Source organism: Macaca nemestrina, chromosome 2, assembly GCF_043159975.1.
Source record: "Macaca nemestrina isolate mMacNem1 chromosome 2, mMacNem.hap1, whole genome shotgun sequence".
NCBI classification, from domain to species: Eukaryota; Metazoa; Chordata; class Mammalia; order Primates; family Cercopithecidae; genus Macaca; species Macaca nemestrina.
Genome location: NC_092126.1, coordinates 80,468,340 through 80,494,435, shown reverse-complemented (window position 1 = coordinate 80,494,435; position 26,096 = coordinate 80,468,340). Strand labels below are relative to the sequence as shown.

At 35.8% G+C, this 26,096-nt stretch overlaps 1 protein-coding gene across 4 annotated transcripts; it reads right to left on the bottom strand.

Annotated features, from left to right (window-relative positions):
- Positions 1-633: 633 nt before the first annotated feature.
- Positions 634-25,754, bottom strand: LOC139361911 (protein phosphatase 1 regulatory subunit 7-like). 4 transcript variants are annotated; one of them, XM_071091208.1, is made up of 8 exons: positions 25,588-25,754; positions 18,018-18,162; positions 15,346-15,439; positions 8,882-9,000; positions 6,191-6,333; positions 3,933-4,102; positions 1,973-2,034; positions 634-839 (listed from the first exon to the last, which is right to left on the bottom strand). In XM_071091208.1, the coding sequence occupies exons 1-8, from the start codon at positions 25,596-25,598 to the stop codon at positions 714-716; spliced, it is 870 nt and encodes a 289-aa protein (XP_070947309.1). In that variant the 5' UTR covers positions 25,599-25,754; the 3' UTR covers positions 634-713. The 4 variants fall into 4 exon arrangements, with proteins under 4 accessions (XP_070947309.1, XP_070947310.1, XP_070947311.1 ...); XM_071091210.1 differs by having other exon boundaries at positions 700-839; positions 3,905-4,102; positions 25,588-25,751; XM_071091209.1 differs by lacking the exon at positions 1,973-2,034 and having other exon boundaries at positions 635-839; positions 3,905-4,102; positions 25,588-25,753.
- Positions 25,755-26,096: the final 342 nt, after the last annotated feature.

The window sequence follows — 26,096 nt, the reverse complement described above, 5'->3', positions numbered from 1 at the left end:
TGAGTTATGTTGCAGTCCCTAAATTTAAGGAGGTGTTTTAGTAGGGAGAGGGTAGGCTATGGTGCAACATCAAATGATAACAGAGGTTTACTCTCTAACTATCCATCTTTTATAGAATGACTGTGGCTCTGCTCCATGCCAGTTTACCTCAGAAGCTAGGCAGATAGGCCTTGATCTGGAAATTTGCCCACTGGTATGGCACAAGGAAAGAAAGTGTGACAAAGCACAAACTTTCTCAAAATTTCTGCCTGCAAGTGACCTATATCACATTCATTTATATTTCACTGCTCAAAGCAAGTTGCTTGACATAACTGACTTCAATAGTGAGGGAATCATATACCTCTTCCAAGGAAAGCACATGGATATTGGTGAAGAGTAGTGCAATCAACCATGTGACATTAAAATTTAGAGCAGAGATCAGTAAACTACAGCCTGCCACATCATTCTGTATATAAAGTTTTATTGAGACACAGACACACCCATACATTTACATATTATCAATGACTGCTTTTGCACTACAATGGCAGGGTTGAGTAGTTGTGACACAGACCATATGATCCAGAAAGCCTGAAATATTTACCATCTGGTCCTTTACAGAAAATATTTTCCTACCTTGATTTAGAAAAGCAAAAAGATACGAAATAAACTGCAATATTTAATCATGCATTTCCTGTGTTTATTAGCTATTAGCAGCAATGATGATTGCTTTCTTTCTATACAGACTCCATTAGGATACAAGATATATTTTTGAAAAAATATTGATTTCTGGTGATGAGCAATCTTCTGGTAGCTTCAAGATTCCATCCAGCATTTTTAAGTTTGGCAAACAGGAGAATACTCTAAAGCAAAAGTTTAAAAAAAGAAACACTATATTGAACAAAAGCATTTTATTTCACTTATTCTCTTTATAAGTGAATGGACTTTGCTATTGTTATAAGGAATGGCTATCACTTCATTCTGTGTTCTTTATCTTTGCAGTGGAGCTAAAATAAAATATTACTCATTTTAGTTGACCTGATGATATTGCCATAGCTTGCCCTTTCAGGGATCTAATAGATCTTTCAGCAGGTGGTAAATATTGATCAGAGAAGTGGGACTGTCTACAATCTGTTTTTATAAGAGAATTTCATTCCAGTTTTTACAGTCTTATAAGGGAAAAAAAATCAATGAGTGGATTTAGCCAACTAACCATGAGAGACAGAATGAGATCATGATATATGTGCTCATTATAAAGTTAAAAGTTTAGAAAGAGAAAGAAAGTAAAGTAAGCCCACGATATTCAGTGATAGTTAAAGAAGAATTCTTCTGGCTGATAAATATAGAAGAGGGAGTGGGAAATAATATTGTGCTGTTATTTTTTTCCTGAAAGAGAGCACTTCTAAAGCTCGTATTTCAAATTCAGGGAGTCACTTCTATGTTCAGAAACAGATCCTTCAGTTCAATCCAGTTAACAGTGATCATATACTAGCGGCGTTAAAAAGCAGCATTTTCTTTAGAATGACAGCTTTTCTAGATCTGGGAATTCTGAGGGCTCAGGCTGGGGGGAATCTATGGCATTTGAATTTGCCTGCATGAAAGATATGGAAACCTCTTAGCAGATATGCCAAGTCAACTAATGATGGTGCTGACCTCCTTGAAAGCCCCCATTGGCTACATGATTTTCTTAACATTAATTGCTTCCTGTGCATCTCTTTTAATCCTCACAACAACTCTGTCAGATTGGTTTTTATCCCTCATTTAAAATAACTTATCCAAATCATAAGGCCTGTAGGTGATGAAGCAAATATTAAAATCTATGTCTTCTGGCTTCAAAATTAATACTTAGCTGGCAAGAATTTCTAGCCACTGATTTTTTTTTTTTTAAGTCAAGCAATAATGAACTAATATAATGTTTGACTCCGGGAGAATGAGACAGAAGTTTGCCTGTAGGTGTCCCGGAAATGGGGCCACCTTCTAACCTACTGGGACTTACACTATTAGTTCTATTATTAAGTCCTTTCTCTTTTGAATTGTGCTGTCTTCTTATTGGAGGATCTGAAACAAAGGAGGAAGGGAAAGCAGTCACAATTCTAGGTGATAATGGTCAAGAAAAGCTTGTAATTTAAATAACTCTGAGCATGGTGTGTAAAAAGAGTCACCTGAAGCTCTGGCCCAAATCCTCAACACAGATACCCAGTGACAAAATTAAAGCTATTATAATCTTCAAGGTGCAGATTTTTGGCTGGGTGACTGAACCCATATTTGAGTGAACTTCTGACTCCAGCTTAGTTCCTTAGCATGAGTGGATGCTTAAACCTTTTCCTTGTACTTTAAAATGACTCCATCATTCTGTTCAACACAACCCTGCACTACCTAAGTTAATATAACCTGGCTTTTTCTAACTTGAAAGTCAGCATATATATACCTTGGACTCAATCCAATAGAGTTAATACTGGAAAACCAGAAGAACCACATGATATCCCTCATTCCTACATAACTCTATACCACATCATGAATTTTGTAGACAGAATTATAGTAAGACCTCAGGGCATATCCGATTTCAGACAATTCATCTTAATACTATTATTGTAAGGCATTCTTTGAAGAGAGGTAAGAGGCTGAGTTGGGACCAAAATGCTTTATAAAACCCCACATATGAATTAACAAAACTGAAATACAATACTATTAAATTAACCTTATGACTAGGAATGTGCTTTCTTATGAATGATGTTGAAATGTCCAGCTAAACCTCCTCTGATTATAGGAAATATAATTTTAAACCTCCAAATATTATTATGGTTAAATATTAGCTCAATATTATAGCAACTGTGCTGCTAGTTTTCACTGTTACGTGAAAGCAATTTAAGAATCTATTATCACAGACATGAAATTTTGCTTCCAGACTACAGTCATAGGGGAGACAACTGCAGTAATGAGATTTATGTAACAACAGAGATTAGAATTTCTGTTTTGACAAATTTTCATTGTACATGAGGCATTGAAGAATCTAACCTCATATAGGCTTCTAGGATACAGTTGCTGTTCATGGGAAAAGAGCAGTGTGAGGAAGGAAGATGGTGAAAACTATGTCTTTTACTGAAATGAAAGTAAGCAAAAGATTGTAATCGTAGAATAGAAATAGACCCTGGAGATGATCTAACTCTTTGTTTGACAGATTTGCCTGGGAGGGGAGATGACCTCAGTCATGGATACAAATACAGGCTGTAGAATTCATTTGCTTGTTTTTATCCTTTTAATTCCCATAAGCACAATAATTAGTGGTACTGGGAATTAGCTGGAGACAAATAGATGGGCATATTACTGGGTGCACACTTCAATGTTTACATTCCATTACTATCATTGGGAATGTTCTCAGTTGTGACAAAGTAATAAAAATGGTTTCTTCTTGGCAGGTTTTTGAGCTCTTTCGACCACTGGAGTAAACTGAATTCTTTGTATTCACTTAATATTGGCCCTGGGGCCCAAAGAGTGAAAGTAATACCAGAGAATAAACCATTTATAAAGTTGTCACATGCAACTTAATAAAATATATATATATGTATAATTTTTTAAAAGACATCATATCTATTAAGCATGTGGGAGAAAATGTGTGGAATTTGAAAGTCTAAAACTAAACATCTTTGTATAGGTAAAGTCATTACAGAAGGAGCCTAAAAATCTGTATAGCAACTATAAATTAACCAAGAGAAAAGAGTGTATTAAGATAAATTTTTAAAAAGATAAAGAAAGATCAGTTCAAAAGTCTTTAGACGAGATCAGAAGCATGAAGTGTTCAACATAGTGCAGATTCTATAACTATTTGCTGGGTAAATTTGAGCAAGAGAGGAACAATATTTTAAAATATAGTTAAAAGTGTAATATTCAATGAAGTGCAAAAGGTGACTTAGGGTGTCTGGGGCCTTACCGCTTCCTGTAATTTTGGTGGAACTCACAAGGGTTCCTCTTAAGAATAAGGGATTCCAGTGGAGTGTAACGTAAACTGGAGAGTCCAATAAGAGTCTCAATGTGGTTTTCGGCCAAGGATAAATGCTGTATCTGAGGTATCTTTGGTAATTGTTTGAAAGACATGAGATGGTTTTTGCTCATATTTAAAATTCTGCAGCTGGATACAAAAGAGAAACATCTTGTTACTTGTCTCCTAAAGAGAATGGTTAACTACCAAATCTAACATAGGACTAGCATGCCTTATGTAGGCAATAACCCCTCAATACAGTAACAGTGATGTTACTGTCATGATGGTCACATACGAACTATGTGACAAATATAGTTTCCTAAGAAAATTAGAAATATTTATATTAGAATATTAAGAGAAAATAAGCAAGATACATGAGGCCATAGGTTTGTGGAGCACAGGAATCTGTTTTCTTTTCCAATGAATGTGCTTGGTACCTGACTTGGCCCATGGTGGATTCTTGATATGTCTTAAATAAAAGGATGAATAGCTGCATATCATCTCAGCAATATAAAAGTGGACACACACAAAAACAACAACTTGTGAAAAATACTGTTTCTAAGTAGTGAGATTATAGTTATTTTTCTTACTACCTTTCTGTAATTTAAAAACCTCTATATTGAGAAAAATAGCATTTTAAATCAGAAAGGAGGCATTTTTAATATAAAAGAAAACTAAAGTATCCTTAGAAACAGTAAAATGTATTAGGCATTTAAATGTATACATTTTCCTGATAGATAATGCTTCTCAATGTGTTTGCCTTAAAACTATAACTGTACAAGACTGGGTGAATAGAGAAAATAATTCAAAATCTGTCACTGACATCTTGCCTTAAGGAAAACTTCCTTTATGTATAAGTTAGGATTTAATATTATGAGATAAATACAGGGTATATATTTATGGGCCTTGGGCCCCACAAAGACACTTGGTAAATGGTCATTGCTAACGGGAAAGAGGGTACTGTAAAGAGAGAACTGCAACACAGAAACATTAGGGGAAAAAAATCCCTTTGAACCACCTAGATTTCATTGTAATTTTTTTGCATCTATTATTTTTATTTTTGTTCTTTCCTTTCAGTCCCTCTCCATATGTATATTTTATATAGATCTCATCTTATCTTTGATAACTTTTGGCTTCTGCTTATTTCCAGAATTCATACAGACTTCAGGAGCACTTCAGTACTATGACAATTTCTCATTGAAAAACCAGCCCAAGAAGTTCCTACCCCCGTGCCTCTCTCCCCATTCTCCTCTGAAATCTGTTATTTTCTTGTTTACCAGTCATGCTCCCACTTTTTCATAGGTATCCTTTTATCCTTTCAGTATCTCAGATTCACCACACCACAGATTGCCCCAGTCGATAGGAAATGTTAGGGGAGAGAAGGGGGGCAAAGCAGGTGGGTGGTGACACAACTTTCTCTGTCTTGGCACTTCCTGTCTGCCAGACTGTTTCCCTCTTGTATACAGCTATCATGACCTCTTTCTGTGACCTTCTCTCAGCCAATGCTTAGAATTGTATCTTAACCTGCTCTAGAAATTACCCTTCCTTTTTGTGGATGCTCAATTTCCTTCATCTAATTCACTCCTGAGGAGCTCTGTTGGCCCCTCTCATTGCCACCAAAGCTCACTCCACCTACACATTCTGCCTGCTGAAGCAAATAGCAGCTCCCTGTAAAAAGGGTTCCCTAGCAATCCCTGAGTAGAAAGAGATTATTTTTAACAATATGACTTTGGAATCCTTGAGAAACCAAAGAGTCTATATATATTTTTTATTTTTAGTTTATTTCTGTCCTTAATCTGATAACCAGCCTCCGCTCCAATAACAGAATGTTACCCTACAGGCTACTATTGTCAACTACCTTGTAAAGTCTTTCCCCATAGGTGTTCAATAAATATGACTAACTAAAAATTAATTTCTTAAACCATAATGTATATGTCATGTAATTGCATTTTCTAGTTTACATCACAATGAAAATGGCAAATTTTTCTACTCATACAAATAACTTTCCTAAAAGTTGGTAATAAAATATTAATTTGAAAAAAACAGATGTTTCCCTCTAAAGTATGACATTTTGATATATAAATTTCTCTTTTGGCCTTGCTGTATGTGCCACTTCAGTACAAAGTGTCACCTGTAAGACCTGACCACATGGGGCCAGGTGCAGCCAATGATCACACATATCCAAATAGAGAAGACTTAACTTTAACCTGTTAACTAGACATGCTACAGAGCAGATACCTTGGCAATCTTATGGCACTTAAGTCCACCAGTGAATTATCCACTAACCAGAGGGTTTCAACTCGAATTAGTCTTCTAAGAATTCTGTTAAAATTTTCAACTTGGTAAGGATCCCCCAAATCCTGAAATGAAATGTTCAAATTCTGAGGAAAAACAAATAAAAAGAAAAAAGTAAGGCTTTTGTCAGCTTTAGTTATTCATTTAAAATGTATTGTGTATATTAATTATACCAGTAGTTTTTAACCTTTTTTTTTTTTTTTTGTCTTCCAGAGTACTCATACATCCAAACACAATTATGTTGTAGCAATTTTCAAGTTAGGGAGGGTGAAGATCTTGATCAGAATTACTGAGCAGTATACAGGGTTTGGGAGGGTTCCACGGGTGTATGGAGGAAGAAGGACAGGATTCTTAAGCAGATTCTGAGATTTTCTAGGGGTGTAGAATAGAAGGGATAAACTTCTAACTGCTTTACATGATCAGTAATCATTAGCCTCACTTGGAAATTCTCAGAAATCACATTTATAAAATGTTTAGAGTAAGATAACATAATTTGGAAGACGAAAACTATGATTTTGTTTAACGTAACTGGAGATACATATCTAAAAATGACTTGGTGTGCTTCAAAGATAGTGAATATTTTATTTTCACTTTAAACAGCAGTCAACTTTGGTGTAAAATACATCGCTACCACTCTCAGTGGTTGCATTGCTCTTCTAAACTGCATTCCTAAAAGTCAACTTAATTTTTTTATTTCCATATTTTGCCATCAATTTCTGTCAATCAAAATATTGAATAGAATGACAATCCCTTTTTTAAAAATTCGAGGCCAAATAATTTGCTGTTTTTAAGGAAATACAGACATTATATTTAGGAAGATTAGTAACATCTTGATATTTTTAGATATTATACTTTATAAAATGTGATACACGAAAATTTATTTTCTTTTTTTTTTTTTTTTTTTTTTTTGAGACAGAGTCTCGCTCTGTCGCCCAGGCTGGAGTACAGTGGCCGCATCTCAGCTCACTGCAAGCTCCGCCTCCCGGGTCTACGCCATTCTCCTGCCTCAGCCTCCCGAGTAGCTGGGACTACAGGCGCCCGCCACCTCACCCGGCTAGTTTTTTGTATTTTTTTAGTAGAGACGGGGTTTCACCGTATTAGCCAGGCTGGTCTCGATCTCCTGACCTTGTGATCCGCCCGTCTCGGCCTCCCAAAGTGCTGGGATTACAGGCTTGAGCCACCGCGCCCGGCCAAATTTATTTTCCAAAAGCATACAAAGTCTTTATTTTAAAATAAAACTTGAGAAATGATAAAAGTTTATGTGTATCGCCTATACACTAAAATCATCTCCTCAGAAAAGTTTTTAAAAAAATTTAACACTATTTCCCAACTAAGTTTTCTATGATAGTTAAGAGTTTATTTAGCCATTCTCTTACAGTATAGTTATTGAAAGGATAATTAATTCTTCCATGATAGTTTATTAGAAAGGCTCCATTGACTTTAAAGTATACCCAAGGTTAAAATTGCAAGTATAAAGAAGGAATGAATATAAACACCAAAATGACTACTCCTAAAGAGAGACTGGGAATGGATGTCAAAGCCTTAGGTGTATTGTTTAAATTTTTTAAATAAATAAGGGGGTGTGTTGTTTACATTTGTACTAGATTGTAACCATTCATTATATATTAATAGCTTTAATTTGAAAAGAAAGAACCATACTGGGACATGGTATTCTATTTTCTTATCTTTCCCTGAAAAATTGCATAACTTTGAGCAAGTCAGTTCTCTTCCTGGACTTCCTTTTCCTTTCTGAAAATAAGAAATTTAAACCAGATCCTCTGTGAAGCTCCTTCTCATTCCCTAATTTCTTAATTCTATGGTATATAAGTCTGTGAAGCAAAGGAGGCGTCAGGGAGTCCTCAACAAGGAGTTTTAGGCTCTGTTTCATTTCTAGAAGACTTCTTAAACTTTTCAAGCATAATTTTATCCCTTTAATATACAAAAATATTAGCCTCTCACTCTGTTGTGAGGAAGTTGACTTATTTTTTTATTTCCAGAAGCACTTGTCCCAGTTAAATCTTCAGTCCTCTGCCTAAGCATGACTTGATCCAACTGGAGTTAGAAGCTTGAGTCGCAACCCCACAGATTTGTAGTGGTCAGGTTGACTAACTGCAGGGGAAGTTTCAATGCTAGTGGCTTAGTCAGCAGGGTGATTTTCAGCAACTAGAAATGAAAATCCGGTTCCCTCACTGAGGAAAAATTTGATTTATTCCAGCATAGCTTTGTTTGAGCTGGCTGCTCAAAAGTTTCATCCTGATGCATTGATCAAAGGATTCCAGATTGCATCATAAACTCATTGATATGGATTATTGTCCAACATTTGACTTTTTTTTATTATTAACAATTTTGTTCTTCTCAAATATTTTAAACTTCTTCTCAGAGTTCAGCAATATCAGGTTAAAATGAAGGTTAGAAAATATGTAACATATTATGATGAAAAGAAGGGGGAAAGAGAAACAGAGAAGCCCAAACACCGGGACTTTTACAGAAAGCTGTGAAGACATGCTAAAAGTTGTGTTATTTATGCCCTTAAAAAAAAAAAAAAAAAAAAAAAAAAAAAAAAAAAAAAAAGATGTCACAATTTAATCAATGGATAAATAGGCTTTAAAAAAAAATAAAAATAAAAGCTCTTACCCTGCAGTCTTCCCAGTTTTCTTGTAGCCATGTTTCCCATTTGTTTTTTTCAAGAACTCTTTTCCTTGGGGGCAAGGTACACTCTACCTGTCTGAAAAGTTGCTCTTCTTCAGAGGGTCCTAGATAAGAACCACAAGGTAAGATTTTGGAAGTATGTTTAGGGGGCAGGACTGGCACTTTCACTTGCTATTTGGCCAGTTGTTTGAAACTCCCACTGGATATCACAACTAGGGAGAGTATGATTTGACCCACACAGTGTGAGCAGTAATAAAATGATTTAACCCACTCCTGTCTCCCTAACCTGGTTGGGGGAAAGATTGGAGACAGGGAAAGATCCAGGACTTCACCAAATTTTTCATTTTCTAATAGTTGAAAATCATTTTTTTAAATTTTGCCAACTAACTTTCCTCTCATATCTTCTAAGGAAAATTGAGCTATACCTCTTATTTGACAACATTAAATCAGATTCACAGTTATGACAATAATAAATTAATCAAAATATGGCTATTAAATATCTAAACCACTCAGTTTTCTCATTATCCTTCTGCTATAGGAGCCTGTGGATGTGTGTGAAGGGCTTACTACCGAGCCCTCTCAAAACAAGATAAGTGATACAAAAAAGGGGAAATATGAAACAAATCAGCAACTTTCTTTTTCATCTTCTTTGCTTAAAAAGCAAAGGAAAGTTTTTAAAAAACTATATTAAGGCTATAATACAGGTTATAAGGTTATTAGGTTATAGATTATTTAAATTGTTCTTTTTTTTTTTTTTTTTTTTTTTTGAGACGGAGTCTTGCTCTGTCGCCCAGGCTGGGGTGCAGTGGCCGGATCTCAGCTCACTGCAAGCTCCGCCTCCCGGGTTTATGCCCTTCTCCTGCCTCAGCCTCCCGAGTAGCTGGGACTACAGGCGCCCACCACCTCGCCCGGCTAGTGTTTTTTTTTTTTTTTTTTTTTTTGTATTTTTTTAGTAGAGACGAGGTTTCACTGTGTTAGCCAGGATGGTCTCGATCTCCTGACGGGGTTTCACCATGTTGGTCAGGCTGGTCTCGAATTCCTGACCTCGTGATCTGCCCACCTCAGCCTCCCAAAGTGCTGGAATTACAGACTTGAGCCACCACTACTGGCCTACAGTTAACTTTTAACCATACATAAATATTTCTAGCCCATTCAAGTGAGAACAATCTCTATTATAGTGATTTAATCTTCATATAATTTTCTCTTTGGGAATTGTGAAGTCATTCCTGATTTTCTTTCTCTTTTGTGTCTCAATTCGGTTAGTCACCTTATCCTAGCAGTTTTCCCTTTGAGGATCTGTCCCTTCCTTTTCAATGTCCAGGTTCTCATGTCTTCCTACTTAAACTGTAATTACTTTCTCTTGAATCTTCTTGCTTGTGATGTTCTCTCCTCCAATATAAATGACACACATTACCATACAACCTTCCTGAAACACAGCTTTTACCCCAGGACTCACTACTCAAAACATTTCGGAAATTTCTTCTTGCCTACAAATCCTAGCTTGTCAGATAAGGTTTTCCATAGTCTTATCTCAACTTCCATTTCCGAACTCATTTCTCACTATTTTCCAACATTGTCATCCTCCAAATAAGGTTTGCACAAAACTTTGAGGGTTAGGGAAAGAATGTCCTGTTTCCAGTCTGGAGTTAGCTGGTAGATAAATGTGGGACTCCAGATGACTAATTTTAATATCCTGATCTTCAGTTTTTCATGTCTGCAAAGAATAGGGGGAAGGCCTGAATCAAGTGCTGACCATAAACTGAATTTGGTGAGAAAACATGTTGGTTTGGCATGCATGGTGCTTTATAAAAATACTGGTTTCTAGTACTTTAAGGATAATATAGGTTTTTTTATTGCCATAGGCCCCTACACTCTCTATTGTGCTTCCCCAGGCAAACTTCACTCTGATATGGTGTCAACCAGGCCCCTGAAAGCAACCCTACACTAAATTACTTTGATTTCCTACCAGCTCTATCATGGTGTATTTCTATGAGTCACACCTGGTACCATTTGCAAGCACTTTTCCCACTCTGTTTTTCTGGAATGGGTGACTACCCTCATTTCAAAGGTAAAACAATAAAGAAAAAGGACACTGAGGACATCAAAAACAAACTTTGCTTTTGTGGCCTGTGTGCTTTTGTGGACTATGATAAAAAGTATTAAGTTCATTTGTGAAGAGTTTATGGAAGGCAATATGAGAGTCCAATATTTTATTATTTCGACACAAACATCAGTTCTTACACCAGGGGCAGGTGGAGGCCAGGGTGTAGCCTCCCCTTTCAGTCATTTCTCTCATAATGAACTCTGCTGTTACCACCCAGGAAATCCTTTGACCCAGAATGAGGCAGTATTTCCACCGACTTACAAATAAAATATCCTTATGTTAGGAAATGTTCTTCATTGATGAGGGTGGTTGGATTTAAAAATCATGGAGGTGGAAAACTGGAGCAATCACCTAATTGAGCAGGGAGACCCTCAGGCTGTATTGTCTTTCACCCACCCCCACTTCAAATTTGGCAGCTTTCTCTGTGTACCAGATAACCCAGAGTTATTAGACTCTTCCCTGTATTGTTTGTTTGAGGGCTATTGATCTTCTGCTCTTTTAATTATTTCTTTTTAAAGTAGCTTTCAAAGCTTTCTTTGAAGTTGGAGGCCAAAGTTCACTTCCACTGTAAGGAGTTGAATTAAATTGGATTTTTCTTTTTTTTTTTTTCTCAGACTTGGTTGGTAATTGAAGATATATCTTAGCAGCTGAACTACAGTCTGGAGTATCTGACAGTTCAGGGATGTTGACTTTCACTTGCTCCCTCTCAGCCTGTCCTTTGTCCCCTCACTGGATTTGTAACACATAATAGCAGTCACTGAATTAACTTCCTGAGATATTTTTGAATGGAAAGAATTTATTCGTTAAAAGAATTCTGCCAGCAGTTTACTCTTTTGCTTTATTTAATTGTGAAAATTTAAGTCAGTCTTGATCTGGAAATCGAAGCCTTAGGCAATTGCTGCTTATCACACACCAGATAACCTTTCCTGTCTTATGAGCTCTTCCTGAATGTACAATTGAGGCAATTGAGATAAACCGAAGTAGCTTTGATGGGTGTTTCCAGATCTAATCTGGAAGGAGGGTAATTCTTCTCAAAGTGCTTTTGAAAAGCATTTGTTCTCCATGTCACAAAACACACTTAAACAAAATTAAGAGCAATGAAGGAGGGACATCTATTTCTCCCTGGTTTGAGGTGAGGGGATTTTTTCGTATGTTTTCCATCCCCTAGATCATGCTCTGGTCCTTTTATGACTAGTCACTTACAAGAGATTGGGTGTTGTTAATGATCTATAGAAGGAAAATGTGCTTTTATCTCTGCAGAGCAATGATGTCCTCTGCATGAATGGCCACCGTGGTCAGTCATTACGTTGGGTTGGTTTTGCTGAGTGATGGCCTGAGCACATAACCTGGCCACTTCAGTCAGGGAGAGAAGGAGACCTTTGGACATTCTCTGCACAAGCTCCTTTTCAGTTGACCCTCACATTTTGTTTTCTTGTCATCTCCAATTTCTGGAGTTCTCTCTAAACCCCGATCCAGCACTTGTGCTCAGAATACGATTTCTTTTTGCCTCGTTATGGCTGCCACAATTATCAACCACCTGCCCCTGCACTCACACACTCATGTCAGCATTTTTACTTATCAATCTATTCACTTTCTATTCAAATTTCTTTCTTCTCTCCCTTTCCTCATGCCTCTTAAACCAATGTTTCTCATAATATAGCCTTTAAATCATCTACAACAGAATTCCCTGTGATAATATTTTACAAATCTGGATTCTGGGCCCCATCCCTTACAACAGATTCTGTGGGAGAAGGACCCAGGAATCTTTCTTTTCATGCACCTCAAGATGATTTGTTCACACACTAAAGCTTAAGGACTAAATTAAATCCTTCCCACTTTAGCTGGTGACGTAGCTCTCTCTTCCTTTTGCTGGAGGACTCCTGATACATGTGACACACACAGCCACCACTTTTCTTGGGGTCCTTCCTTCCTAATTCTTCACAATTTCTCACTCTTGGAAAAAAAAAAAAAAATCTTCCCAAGGTCCTGAACAACTCTAATTTATCCCTAGTAGTACTATCTACTCACATTTTAAAAATAGGAGTCAGTGCTTGGCTGCAAATATAGCTGACAGAGTTAAAGCATAAGAACATATTTTACTCAAAGTATAAGAAAATTATGCTATTTTAGTTCCCCTTCCTTAGCCAACTGAGCTTGAGTGAAAGAAGATAAGTATCATGTGGGGGTCCACAGAGAGGGAAAATGAGCAGATGAATAGACCTAAAGCCACTTTTCCTAAATCAACAGTAAAATTGTGCAATATACAATATTACTGCAAGTCTGCTAATATAGATGGAAGATAGCCAAGATCTGATGTTTCCTAGAGACTAAACACTCACTGAAGCAGGAATCATGTCTAATATTATTTCATTGGCTTTTGTGGATGCAAAAAAATACATGAGAAATGCATGGCCTCTGTTCTTACAGAATTTATAATCTATTGAAAGCTGCTTATTGAAATCAAACATTATGTATATCAAGGACTGCAGATGGCAGTTATTCAGATTGTTATACTATTACCCTTGTAAAACCTGATAGAATAAAATAGTAATAGTAAAACATAGTTATTCCACCAAATTTAAAGTGCTGTGTGAAAATGTAAAATGAGACTACCTGGTTTATTCAGTGTGATGGTTAATTTTAGATATCAACTTGACTGAATTAAGGGCTATCCAGATAACAGGTGAAACATTACTCCTGGGTATGTCTGTGTATTAGTCAGGGTTCTCCTGAGAAACAGAATCAATATGAGATAGATAGATAGATAGATAGATAGATAGATAGATAGATAGATGAAAGGGGGGTCATTATGGGAATTGGCTAACATAATGATGGAGGCTGAGATGTCCCACCGTATGCTGTCTGCAGGCTGGAGAATCCATGAAGCCAGTGGTATAACTCAGTCTGAGTCTGAAGGTCTAAGAACCCGGAGAGCTGATGGTGTTACTCCGTCTGAGGATGAAGGCCCGAGAATGCCTGAGAATCTGGCAGCCTGCTGATACAAGTCCTAGAGTCCAAAAGCCAGAGACCTTCGAGTTCTTATGTCCAAGGCCAGGAGAAGATCAGTGTCCCAACTCCAAAAGAGAAAGTAAATTCATTGTTTCTCTGCATTTTTGCTCTCCCTAGGTCCTCAAACACTTAGATAGTGCCCACCCACACTGGGTGAGGGCAGATCTTCCTTACTCAATCCACTGATTCAAATACTAATCTCTTCCAGAAATGCCCTTACAGACATCCCCAGAAATAATGCTTTACCAGTTTATCTAGTTATCCTTTAATGCAATCAGTTTAACATTGCATTAAATTAAAATTATCCATCACAGCCTGAGAGGACATTTCTGGAAGAGATGAGCATTTGAATCAGCAGGCTGAGCAATGATTTGCCCTCACCAATGTGGGCAGGCATCATGTAACCCATTGAGGCCCCTGATAGACCCTGAAGGAGTGACACTATCATCTCTCCCGATTTTCAGATCTTCAGATACAGACCAAATTATTCCACTGGCCTCCCTGTTTCTCCAGCTTACAGACGGCATATTGTAGGAATTCTCAGTCTCTATAATCATGTGATTCCTATAATAAGTCTTATCTATCTATCTATCTATCTATCTATCTATCTATCTCTCTTTTTATATATATATATCTTGATATATAGATGTATATATAGAGAGAGATGTAAATATCGAGAGACAGAGAGAGGTGTATTTTATTGGTTCCATTTCTCTGGAGAACCCTGACTAACACATTTAGATTCTATTTTGATGCTGTTGGAAAAAAATATATAGAATTAAGTCAACTTAAAGTCATCAATTGAAATGACAGTATTATTCATTATCATAAAAAGTAGTAAATAAACTAAATTTCCAACAAAGATTATTGGTTAAATACATTTAATGATATGATGGAAAGTTATGCAAGCTTTAAAAAGTATGTTTTGGGTAATGCTTAATGGCATGGAAGAAATGCTGACAATATCATTCTGTTAAGTGAGAAAAACAAGAAGAAATAAAAAAATACATATATATATATGTATGTATATATTTTACAATAAAAGAGTAAATGGAAATAAAAGTCACAGTGGTTATTCTGGATAGTCAGTGACAGGTTCTTCTTTATCTTTCAATCTTTTTCCAATATTAATACTGAATGTTAGCTATTTATATAATCAGTTATAAGAATATGCTTTCAAAGGTGGCTTCACATATCAACAATTCTATGGTCTTGAAAAAGGAAAATTTTACCTCCAAATGATGTCCTTTTTTTTTTCTTCAAGTAATGTCTTTTAATCCACAAAAAATTCTACTCAGAGGATGTACACGAAAAAGGTACACATTTATTCTTTTACCTTCTCTTACTCTTGGGCAACGCAGTTGACTTCCTTGAATGTCATGTTGTTCTACCTTGTTCCAAGTGAGGTACTTACAAGAATCTGATGGAAGCTTTAAAACAAGAGAAAAGAGAAATACTATATCATCTGGCAATATGTAGTTCATTTACTTCCGTGTGTAAAAGTAGTGTAAATCCATGCCAAACACTTAGCCAAATTGAACTCCAAATATCTAATGGCGTGCTCATGGAAATCATCTTATGGAATCTAAATTATGTGTTCTTATTCAACTTTGCATCCTCAACACCTGCAACTGATTTACATTTGATGGTAAATGACAGCATGAATAAATATATGTACCCAGTTCATGATCCCCTTTAGCCCAATTTATATAAATCATTCTTTAATATTTTTGAATATCTCATGAGCAGTCTCATTCCATTTATAACAGTTCTAATTGTTAAGATATCTTCATTACATGGACTCTGTTTATTATATAATCCATCTAACTTGCTCCAATTGTACGAGTTATGTCTTTTTAAGGCTACACAGAGAATCCCTCCACATATGATTACTGTTTTAAATGTTTAATAATAGTTGTCATTCTCTTCCTAAGTCATTCAATTATTACTGATAGATAATTGTCTATAAATTAGTAAATGTTTTGGTGGTTATTCTTGGAAAGAGTTTCAACTTATTTACATTGCTCTCAAAATGTGTAGTTCAAACTGAATGAAATATTTCAGGTATAGCCATCTTGTTCTGGACAGTATGTTACTGACTAGAACATGTACCAAGATCATATTTGGGGCAATTTTAATTGTTTACTAACATTGAGGTTGTAATCAATCAAAATTCCAGTGTTTTATATAACTTGTGATTATTTCAAGGTTAACACAAACAAAAGGCATATTACTTGAAAAGAATATTATGTTAAATATTTACACCATAGATTCATTCTTCTGTTAGCCAAAGTTAAACACGTGTACAAAGAAACTCAGAATATTTAGTTTAAAAAACGTTAAGTATTTGGAACAAATACTCTGTTCTTTAGAACAGAATTTGGCAAGTGCTGCTCCAAAATAAGTTGAGAAGAGCTGGCTTTTTAAGAATAATTTAACTTTAATGTTTTAGCTGCATTACTTACTCACTGAAAGACCTTGGCCTTGCTCCAACAAATATCCCAATATCTTCATTTTTAAAATAGAACTAGTAACAAAAGCTGTCTACCTTCTTATCAGTAACACTAAAAAGTTAACTTATGCTTGAGCAATTCTTGGAGATATTCTGAGGATTTGCCAACGTGCTCTCAGGGAATGAACTCATCCTTTTGTACTATTCTTTTCGGAAAACAATAAACACAAAACATTTTAGATGATTAAGGAATATAGCCCAACTTATTTTGGGGGCAGCACTTGCCAAATTCTGTTCTAAAGAACTGAGTATTTGTGCCAAATTCTGTTCTAAAAACAGAGTATTTGTTCCAAATACTTAACATTTTTTAAACTAAATATTCTGAGTTTGTTTGTACACGTGTTTAACTATTCCTTATCTTTTCTATTATCTTTTCTACTCTTAGCTGTTCGGCTTATATAGTTATGGAAGCCTCTTTCCCAACACCTTATGTGCATTTGGAATTTTTCTTTTCTTGCTTCTATTATAGAATAAAAATTTCTTGGAAGTTAAGTTCCCTAGGACTGCCATACCCATTGACTCTGTTCTATTTTATGAGGCTTGTGCTGGGAAAAGAAAAATTGTTCTAAGCTAAAGTTGTATTTGAGAGGAAAGTTTTCATTTTTCACCAGGCATCTACTTTTGTACAAAAACCTGTTTGTTTTTAAGGAGCTAAGTGGTTGACTTTGGAACTTCTGACATTGTAGGAAAATGAGCCGCTGCATGTTTTTATTTAGTGCTATGTAAGGTTGTCAGGGTGGTGCAGCTGTGTGACAGTTGTTCCTTCCTAAAGGAAGAACGAATATTTGTGTCTTGCCCTGCAATTTTTCTTTTTTTAAATTCTGATGGGCCAATTGATTAATGTATTCTTCAATAAATATTTTTTGATGCTAGCATGCTTCATCACATTTTATTCAAAAATATATATTTTACCACATTATATGTCAGGCACTCCGTTAAACACTGGGGATACAAAATTGAATAAAACATGACAATTGTGCTTGAAAAACTAATTCTCTGTAATTTGGTAGGTAGACATTTGAATAACTCACCTTAAGCCAGTGGGATGCCTGGAATAATTATGTATGAAGGGAAGGGGAAAGAGGCATGTATGGTTCCAGTTAGATGGCTTAGAATGTCTTAGAGGTGGTGAGTTTGAGAGAAAAGAAAAATGTATCTTGCAGACAAAGGAAATTCCAGAAAGAAAGGAAAGTAAATCTCAGACTAGAGACAGAATTTGCACTCAGCAGAAGAAAGGAAGGAGGGCCATTTTGGTTTTAATGGTCATTATCTTTTCTACTCATCTTCTCCTCCTTTTTGATCTTCCTTCCTCCAACCCAACTTCTTTCTTTTTTACTCTTTGAATTGGGACTGAGAGTGTCAACCTTTCATTTCTCCTCTCACAATTACAAGGGTAGGGGTAAACAGCTAATACACTTATTTTAAAATGTTGAATATCAAATAAAATATGTTCTATAAACTTATCATCAGGTAAAGAGTTAATTAAAAATATTTACCAAGGATGATATTCCAGAATCCAAACGTGGGTGGAATGTTCTTTTCCTTGATGGAGCTGACCCAGTGTGGGTCTCACTTGGATCAGAGTAGTATGATGAATTAGATGGACAAATCTCTTGACTACTTGTGTTTTGACCTGAGGAGCTGAGTAAAATAAAAAGCTTAAAGTGTTCATATATATATATCTGTTTTATAGTTTTTTAATGTAAATATCCTTGTTTAAAATGACAACAGGCCAGGTGTAGTGGCTCACACCTGTAATCCCAGCACTTTAGGAGGCCAAGGCAGGGGGTGGATCACTGGAGGTAAGAAGTTTGACACTAGCCTGGCCAACATGGTGGAACCCCGTCTCTACTAAAAACACAAAAATTTGCTGCGTGTGATGGTGGGTGTGCCTGCAATCACAGCTACTTGGGAGGCTGAGGCAGGAGAATTGCTTGAACCCGAAAGGTGGAGGTTGCAGTGAGCTGAGATAGTGCCACTGCACGCCAGACTGGGCAACAGAGACTCCGTCTAAAAAACAAAGAAACAGAAAACAAACAAACAAACAAAAAAACACAACCAACAACAAACTATAAGCATAAAGTTTTCCCCTACAAGAAAGATAATACCATAGATTTTAAAAGGATTTTTACCTCTTTTCATAGTTCTAAGCAAATTTTTATGGCTAATGGTCTCTTAAGACAAATTCCCCTCAAAGGTAAGGATGTCTACATAGACTGTGTGTCTTAGAAAAAGGCATCTAATAGTATACACGAAAACACACACACACACACACACACACACACACACACACACACGCTTATAAGATACCAAGGAGTACAGGCCTCATGTCGATGTTGGAACATCATTCCTAGTAGAGCTACAGCTGCAGATCTGGCACATATAGCCATTCTTAAAATCTCTGCATGACTCTGGAACTTAAATTTTCCCGAGATTTTCCCTAAGCCTATTATATTTCCTCAGATTAGTGGCAAACGACTGAAGAAGTCGGATTCTTTAATCAATTTTACTCACTTTGGAATGTCACTCAACCCTTTCACGTTACAACAGTCCAATTCTCCTTGTATTCCTATATTTATACCACTGAGATGTAAAATATATTTTATACTAATTCTCTGGTTTATTATTCATTGTTATTCTTACACTTTTCCCTTTCTCCTTAGAAAGAGTGATAAGTTTCTCTTTCTGTAATTGATGCTGTACATTATGTTAAGCCAATAATTTTAAAATATTTTAATCTAAATATTTTGTGTGTGTGAAGTAAAACTAGAAACCACATCTTTCTATAGTTACGGCCTTTTTTTTTTCTTAGTAGACTATTTTCAGTCTCCAAGAATCTTAAGAGAAAGTATTCTATATTTTTAGCACATTTATTATGACTCTAATAGCAATTTCGCTGATAGGAAACTACACACCTCTTGTTTATTAAGGTTGCCTTCATGAAGTACAATGTAGAAACATCTTTCATTTTTCACTTATTAACTGAGCTAGTATAGTAGAAGAGCACAGCGATTATGTTCTAAAATAGCATCGTTCTTTAAAAAGCTTCATATTCTAAAAATATCATTACTGTGCCATTAAATTTTTTTTTTTTTTTTGAGACAGAGTCTCGCTCTGTTGCCCAGGCTGGAGTGCAGTGGCCGGATCTCGGCTCACTGCAAGCTCCGCCTCCCGGGTTCACGCCATTCTCCTGCCTCAGCCTCCAGAGTAGCTGGGACTACAGGCACCTGGCACCATGCCCTCTTAATTTTTTTTTTTCTTTTTGTATTTTAGTAGAGACGGGGTTTCACCGTGTTAGCCAGGATGATCTCGATCTCCTGACCTCGTGATCCACTTGTCTCGGCCTCCCAATTAAATTTTCTTAAGTGACATATGATCAAGAAGAAAATTGTTTCTGTATCTGCCACTAAATTCAAAAGTCAATAATTTGGTCTTAATTATGTAAAACAATCATAACATATATGCATCTCATTTCTTTCTCGCTTGAGCAAGTATTTAACTGTTTGGATATTGCTTCTTGAAATTATCAAAAAGCATCGTGTTATAAAAACAAATTAACAAACATTAGAGAAACAAACTCAAAATTTCTGAATTTTATTATTCCTAAAGCAGATAAATCCTGCCATCTAAAACTGGAGTTTTAGCCAGTAATTATGAGAGAAAATTGAGGGGAAATAGAATAATATATCAGAGGATTAACAGGAGTGAAAGTTTAACTGACTTTTGGGTTCATTTGTCTTTACTGAAATATGCTAGCCATTTTCTGCCAAAATAAAATATGAAAAATAAGGACAATGAATGTGGGTAAATCTTTCTTCAGTGACTTTTGTCTTGTGATGACAAACTCCAATGATGGTTACACAATGAGGGATTGGGTTAATAGAATAACCTGGAAGTCTCCCTCTAAAGTATGAGACATGGTTTTATCTTGCTTATATAATCTCCTTAAAGTAGGACACAAGGAAAATAAAGTTCACAAAATTACAAGATTTGATAAGAAAGATCCAGTTGATTGGGTTTTTATTGTACATTCTTGTGTAGTTTTGCAAGCCTAAGCTTAACAACTTCAAGGTGAAATTAAGTTTAAAAGTATAAGTGAAAATTATCTCATCATCTTAGTTTACTTTCATCATCTTAGATTTATTTCTGGTTTAAACTAAAACTCTTTATGGCATTATCCCGGTAATGACAAGGCATTTATTAATAATAGAAGGCAATTAAAACTTTAGTAATACAAATAAGTAGACAGCTAACACCCTTACCATGTTTCTCTCTCTGTCTCTCCCTCTCCTTCCTTCCCTCTCTCCCTCTCTCTCTATCTTCTCTCTCTCTCAATGCATTTCATTTTTTTCAGAATGGACTGAAAAATGAATTGAAGAATGGTTGTGTTTCAGCTAAGAAAATTCCAATCAATAGATGACTAGTCTGACTGTCTTTGAGTGTGAAATCTGCTTGGAGGCCCCAAAGTCTGGATCCTTTCCTCACATTGTTATATTACTCCAGGCACCACACCAGGGTACAGTGATAAAGGGCAGTGTGCTGGGAGGAGTTTGTGTTAAAAACCTCTGGGACATTCTCAGAATCTTAGTTCTGTCACTTCTATTATAAATTCCGTATGGAATTTTTCTTCAATCTGCTCCTTTGGAGAAATTTCAGCAAAACAAGATCATTTCTGATCATTTAGTTTTAAAAATAAAATAAAAAATAGGGTACCTTCCAGGTCATATAACTCAAACTTCTCCATCTACAACTGCCTTAATGTGCACATCACTGAAGTCAAAACTGCAAGACCGGCAAGCCCTAGGAATTTGAAAAACAGTGACTGCTATGACCCTGGTCAAGGCACTTAGCATAATCTCTGACCCTCAGTTCTGTATCTTTAATATTCAGAGATAATGTGTCTCAGGGATAGGGTGTTTTGTTTTGTAATATTACTGCTATAATGACAAGTGTTGCTATTACTAAAATTATACTTCTACAGTTTACATTTATTGACATTTGCTATGTGGTAGGCACTATACTAAGATATTTACATGACTTAACTCATTTAATCATTCCAATCACCTAGTGAAACATTGTTTTACTTTAAAAATGAGGAAATTTAGGCACAGAGAGACAGGGTAACTTTCTCAAGTTACATTAGTGAATGACCAGAGATCTTAACCACTAGAATTCATACAAGATGCAGATAACTACTGTCATTCCTTAAATAACTGAAGAGATCTATCACTATTAGGGTGCAGTTGTTATTAAGAAAAATCATTAATATTGATTTTTCTTATTTTAATTACTTCACTTAAACACATATAAATAATTGTACTAGTTAATAGAACATATAAATTCAAGCAGTTATTATTTACTGAAAACAAAAGTTAAGCCCTCAGTAGTAGAACTTATGAGAATGCCATTCCAGATAACATCAAACTGTTTTTTCAATGCTCCCACCTCCCCTCTCCAAAGGAAAATAAAACCAGACAAATGCAGTTTAGTTGGTATATTGGTTTACTCATTTTTAATCTTTCTGCCTGCAGTGAACAAACAGTTATCATAAATTACAAATCTAAACCTTTATGAAAGAGGAATTAATTTTATTAATGTTCCAATATAAAGCTGCCATGGCGAAGGTGCCATGGCTGAAACTGTCCAGCATTTGCCAGCCATGATTTATAGTGTCTTTAAAACAGCTGGCGCTATCTGAATTGGCCATCTAGTCTTGGTTGAAAAAAGATGTAGAATGGCTAACAAAAAGGATCAAGTGAGCTGAGACTGCTGGATGAACAACGATAATATAACTTATCAATTCATGAGCCCTTTCATCAGAAGATTGCAATGTTCTTTACAATCACAAATTTATAAGCCTCATAAATTGTCTGCAGCAATGGTTGCTATCTGTTTAATTAAAATGTCAGGTTGGTGATTATGTAACTTTGTAAGGCGAGTGAAGGAGGAAGTGACAGATGGCCCACTTTCTAAGGTGAAGTTGAGCTCTTAAGTTGCATAAAGATATGTTGAGCACACATCATACACAGGTCATGGGCTCCTTTAAGACATGTAGGGTTGTCGAAATAGTATAGCATATGACTCAGTTTCTAAATGTTCCATTTATATTCATTGCTTCAACATGAGGGCTTTGTATTTAGGAAGGAAGGAAAGCATGTTCAACTTTATTTTTCAATTAGCAAAGGACACACTTTCCAATCTCTCAGCCTCCTTCTCCCTCCAAAAAATATTGAGCTAGAGTCTCAAATTCAGTGGAATCATGCCAAAGCCAGGTACTTCTGAGGCATGGGCTAGAATAGAATTACTATGAACTCTATAGCATTAAATTTGGATGAAAGGAAATATGAATTCAGCCTCTCTGATTTCTTAGACCATTTTATCTTTATATTTAAAACGCAGAATTTCTGTCCTCTCTATGCTTGTATTCTGTTTGTTAAATGGGTCATGATTGTACTCTTTACATGCCAGACATGGTAATGGGATAACTGAAAGTACTCTCAGAGCTATCATAAAGTCAGGAAGAAATTTGATATTATAAGTTGTTAATTTCTACACTGGCAAATTTGCTAGATTTTTTAATTTGAAGATTATTACTATATACTGATAGTTTTAAATTAAGTTTCTGGAAGTAAACATGTAAATTGAGTAAATAATTATTTATCTGTGAACTATTCTGTAAAGCTAGGTGTTTTAGAGATATTCCAAAAATATTTCACTTATCCCAAAGCCTAGGATTTCAACTGATGTGTCCTAAATGATTTAGATTGTTGATTCGAAAAGCATACAACAATAAATTTCAATTTTGAAAAATTCACAATTGCAATTGCTTTTTCTCTACCTCAGTCTGAATGAGTCAGATTTTATGTGACCCGATTTTTATTCTTATAAATTTTGCAGGTCCCTATTATTTTAGCCCCATAAACATTCTTTAAACATTTCTAGGCCATCAAACTAAGGTACAACAAAAGTAAAAGAACAAAGACCTATAACACTTTTCTAGAGGTAAAACTTGTAAACTTCAATAGCTACTAGTGGGTACACTGACATTTATAGAAGCAAAAGATATATTCAAATAACAGAACCAATGAAGATAGACTGAACTATCTCTATGTTCCCTCTATGAAATTATATTTAGAAATTTTTAGAGCTTTATTGTAACAACATTTATAGCTGCAGCTTAGGTGGTGAAATTTTCAATATTTGAGGAATATCTACTACTTCCTATGTCGTTACAGCTTTGAAAATTTAATCACATACAGCACTATGAGCTAGAAGAATATAGATACTAAAAGGAAATATGTGATTGAGGTAGATCTTGCTAGCAGAAATAAAACAATAAAATGCCAAATAAAATTGATAGTGTTTTAGGAAGGTGGGATGAATAAGATTCTTGTTTCATGATGTGCAGAAATGTGATTGAAGAAATACTGGCATCAAGGAAACTTTTCTCCTTCCCTCTCTCTTACTCTCTCCTTTCCTTTCTTCCTTCCCTCCCTTCCTCTCTCCCCTCCCTCTCTCCTTCCCTCCCTCCCTCCCTCTTCCTCCCTCCCTCCCTTCCTTCCTTCCTTCCTTCCTTCCTTCCTTCCTTCCTTCCTTCCTTCCTTCCTTCCTTCCTTCCCTCCCTCCTTCTTTCCTTCCTTCCTTCCTCCTTTTGCCTTTCACAATTTGAAGATTAAAGTTTATGTGGTATCCTGGGTGTAGGCTGGGTGTGGTGGCTCACCCTTGTAATCCCAGCACTTTGGGAGGCTGAGGTGGGTGGATTATCTGAACTCACAAGGTCGAGAACTGCCTGACAACATGGTGAAACCCGTCTCTACTAAAAATACAAAAATTATCCAGGTGCAGTGGTGTAGGCCTGCAGTCCCAGTTTCTCGGGAGGCTGAGGCACGAGAATTTCTTGAACCTGGGAGACAGAGGTTGCAGCGAGCCGAGATTGCACCACTGCACTCCAGCCTGGGTGATAGAGTGAAACTGTGTATCCAAAAATAAAAAATAAAATAAAATAAATAAATAAATATAAGTCATATCCTGGATATAACTCTTTAGGCTGTCTCTAATATCATTTTATAAAGATTTACCAGTTGAAAAATAACAATGCTGATAGTAAAGATTATTTTATATGGAACAAATAAACCTTTTGTTATAGTGTACTAAAAGATTTTTAGCAAGTAGAGAAAAAAATGAAGTTTACAATTTTGCACAGAACTGCTATCCATTTTAAACTATTGTTTTGTATGCTAATTTCTCCAAATTAATACACATTTAATTTTTAATATTAAAATCAAGGATCTTGAGACTGAGATATCCAGAGTTGGCAAAACAAATAGAACTTCTGTCACTACTTTGATATTCTAATCCCTTACCTAAACAAAATTCATTTCTTAATTATAGGTAGTAAATGGAAGCTATAATTAAGTTTTATACACTTTTATGAAACCACGATGTACTTAATCTTGAAAACTGAAGATGCAAATATCAGTTTTTAAAAAGTGAGAGCCAGGTTACATACTAATATAAAAAAAAATTCAAGAAACCTGCAAATCCTCAATTGTATATTGTTTAATTATCAGCATGTTTGAGAAACACTTACAGACAGCTATAAAATTTAAGAGTGAGGAAACAAATATTGGGTTTTGGCCTCTATTTAATCTAATTTGTGGCTTTAATGAGCTGGTATAAGTCATATTTTTATGATAGTAATTTCATTTAAACTGAAACACTGATAGATACTTCCTTTCAGCTATCTTGCCTATTTTTCTCATGAAAATCACAAATGCTTTCTTGAAGAGTCCTATGTCTCTTAGATATACCATTACTAAAGGAGTAAGCCCCCCTCTCTCCATCACAACAATGATCACAGAAACTGCATTGCATTTGTAACCAGGTATTAGGGGAGACAGTGGCAGTTGAGTTTGCTTCTCTCTCAAGGAACCATAATCAGTAATGCAGGCTGCATGACTTTATGTCTCTAAAGGAAATTTAATCTGGTAACACTATCTACATTTGTTTGGCTTTTTTCTCTCGCTCAACTCATGACGAAGGTCACTTTTAATTTAATTTTCCTACCTTTCAGACATGTCTTGCAGGTGCAAAAAGTCCTCTTGCCTTCATAAAGCTATTTTTCTGAAGACATTTTTCATCATGTTCCCTGGAGGGGATACGAGAGCTGTCCACCAAGAATCTGCAACCTCTTTTAGGGGTCTTCCATGGATTCACTGTGACCAAGGAAACAAGCTGTTACCTAGCAACATGGCCCTTCAGGAGGTATTGTTACCAGTCTCTTAGAGTTCATCAAAGGAATTCCTGTGCTCCTGGAGCAGCTTTAACAGCGATCATTGTTTCTAGGGAGTTGTCTAAACTGTGATATAACTGAACCTCAACTACAGAAACATAAATGTCAGCAGAGGGGATAAACGTCCATAGCATCCCTGGAAGGTTTGCTGTCTTCGGTTCCATTGTTTTTTGAATTGTTTTCACTGACTTGGGTTTCTTGAAGTTATACTTGTGCAGTATATCCCCCAGTATTTGATTTCCTGCTTCTCTTCTGTAGGAAAAGAAGCAAAATGGAAGATAAC

Coding starts and splice junctions, on each gene's coding strand:
- LOC139361911 (XM_071091208.1), bottom strand. Junction 4,103..6,190: donor AGTGCCATAAGATTGCCAAG/GTATCTGCTCTG, acceptor TTTTGTATCCAG/CTGCAGAATTTTAAATATGA. Junction 2,035..3,932: donor TATTCTTAAGAGGAACCCTT/GTGAGTTCCACC, acceptor CCTTTGTTTCAG/ATCCTCCAATAAGAAGACAG.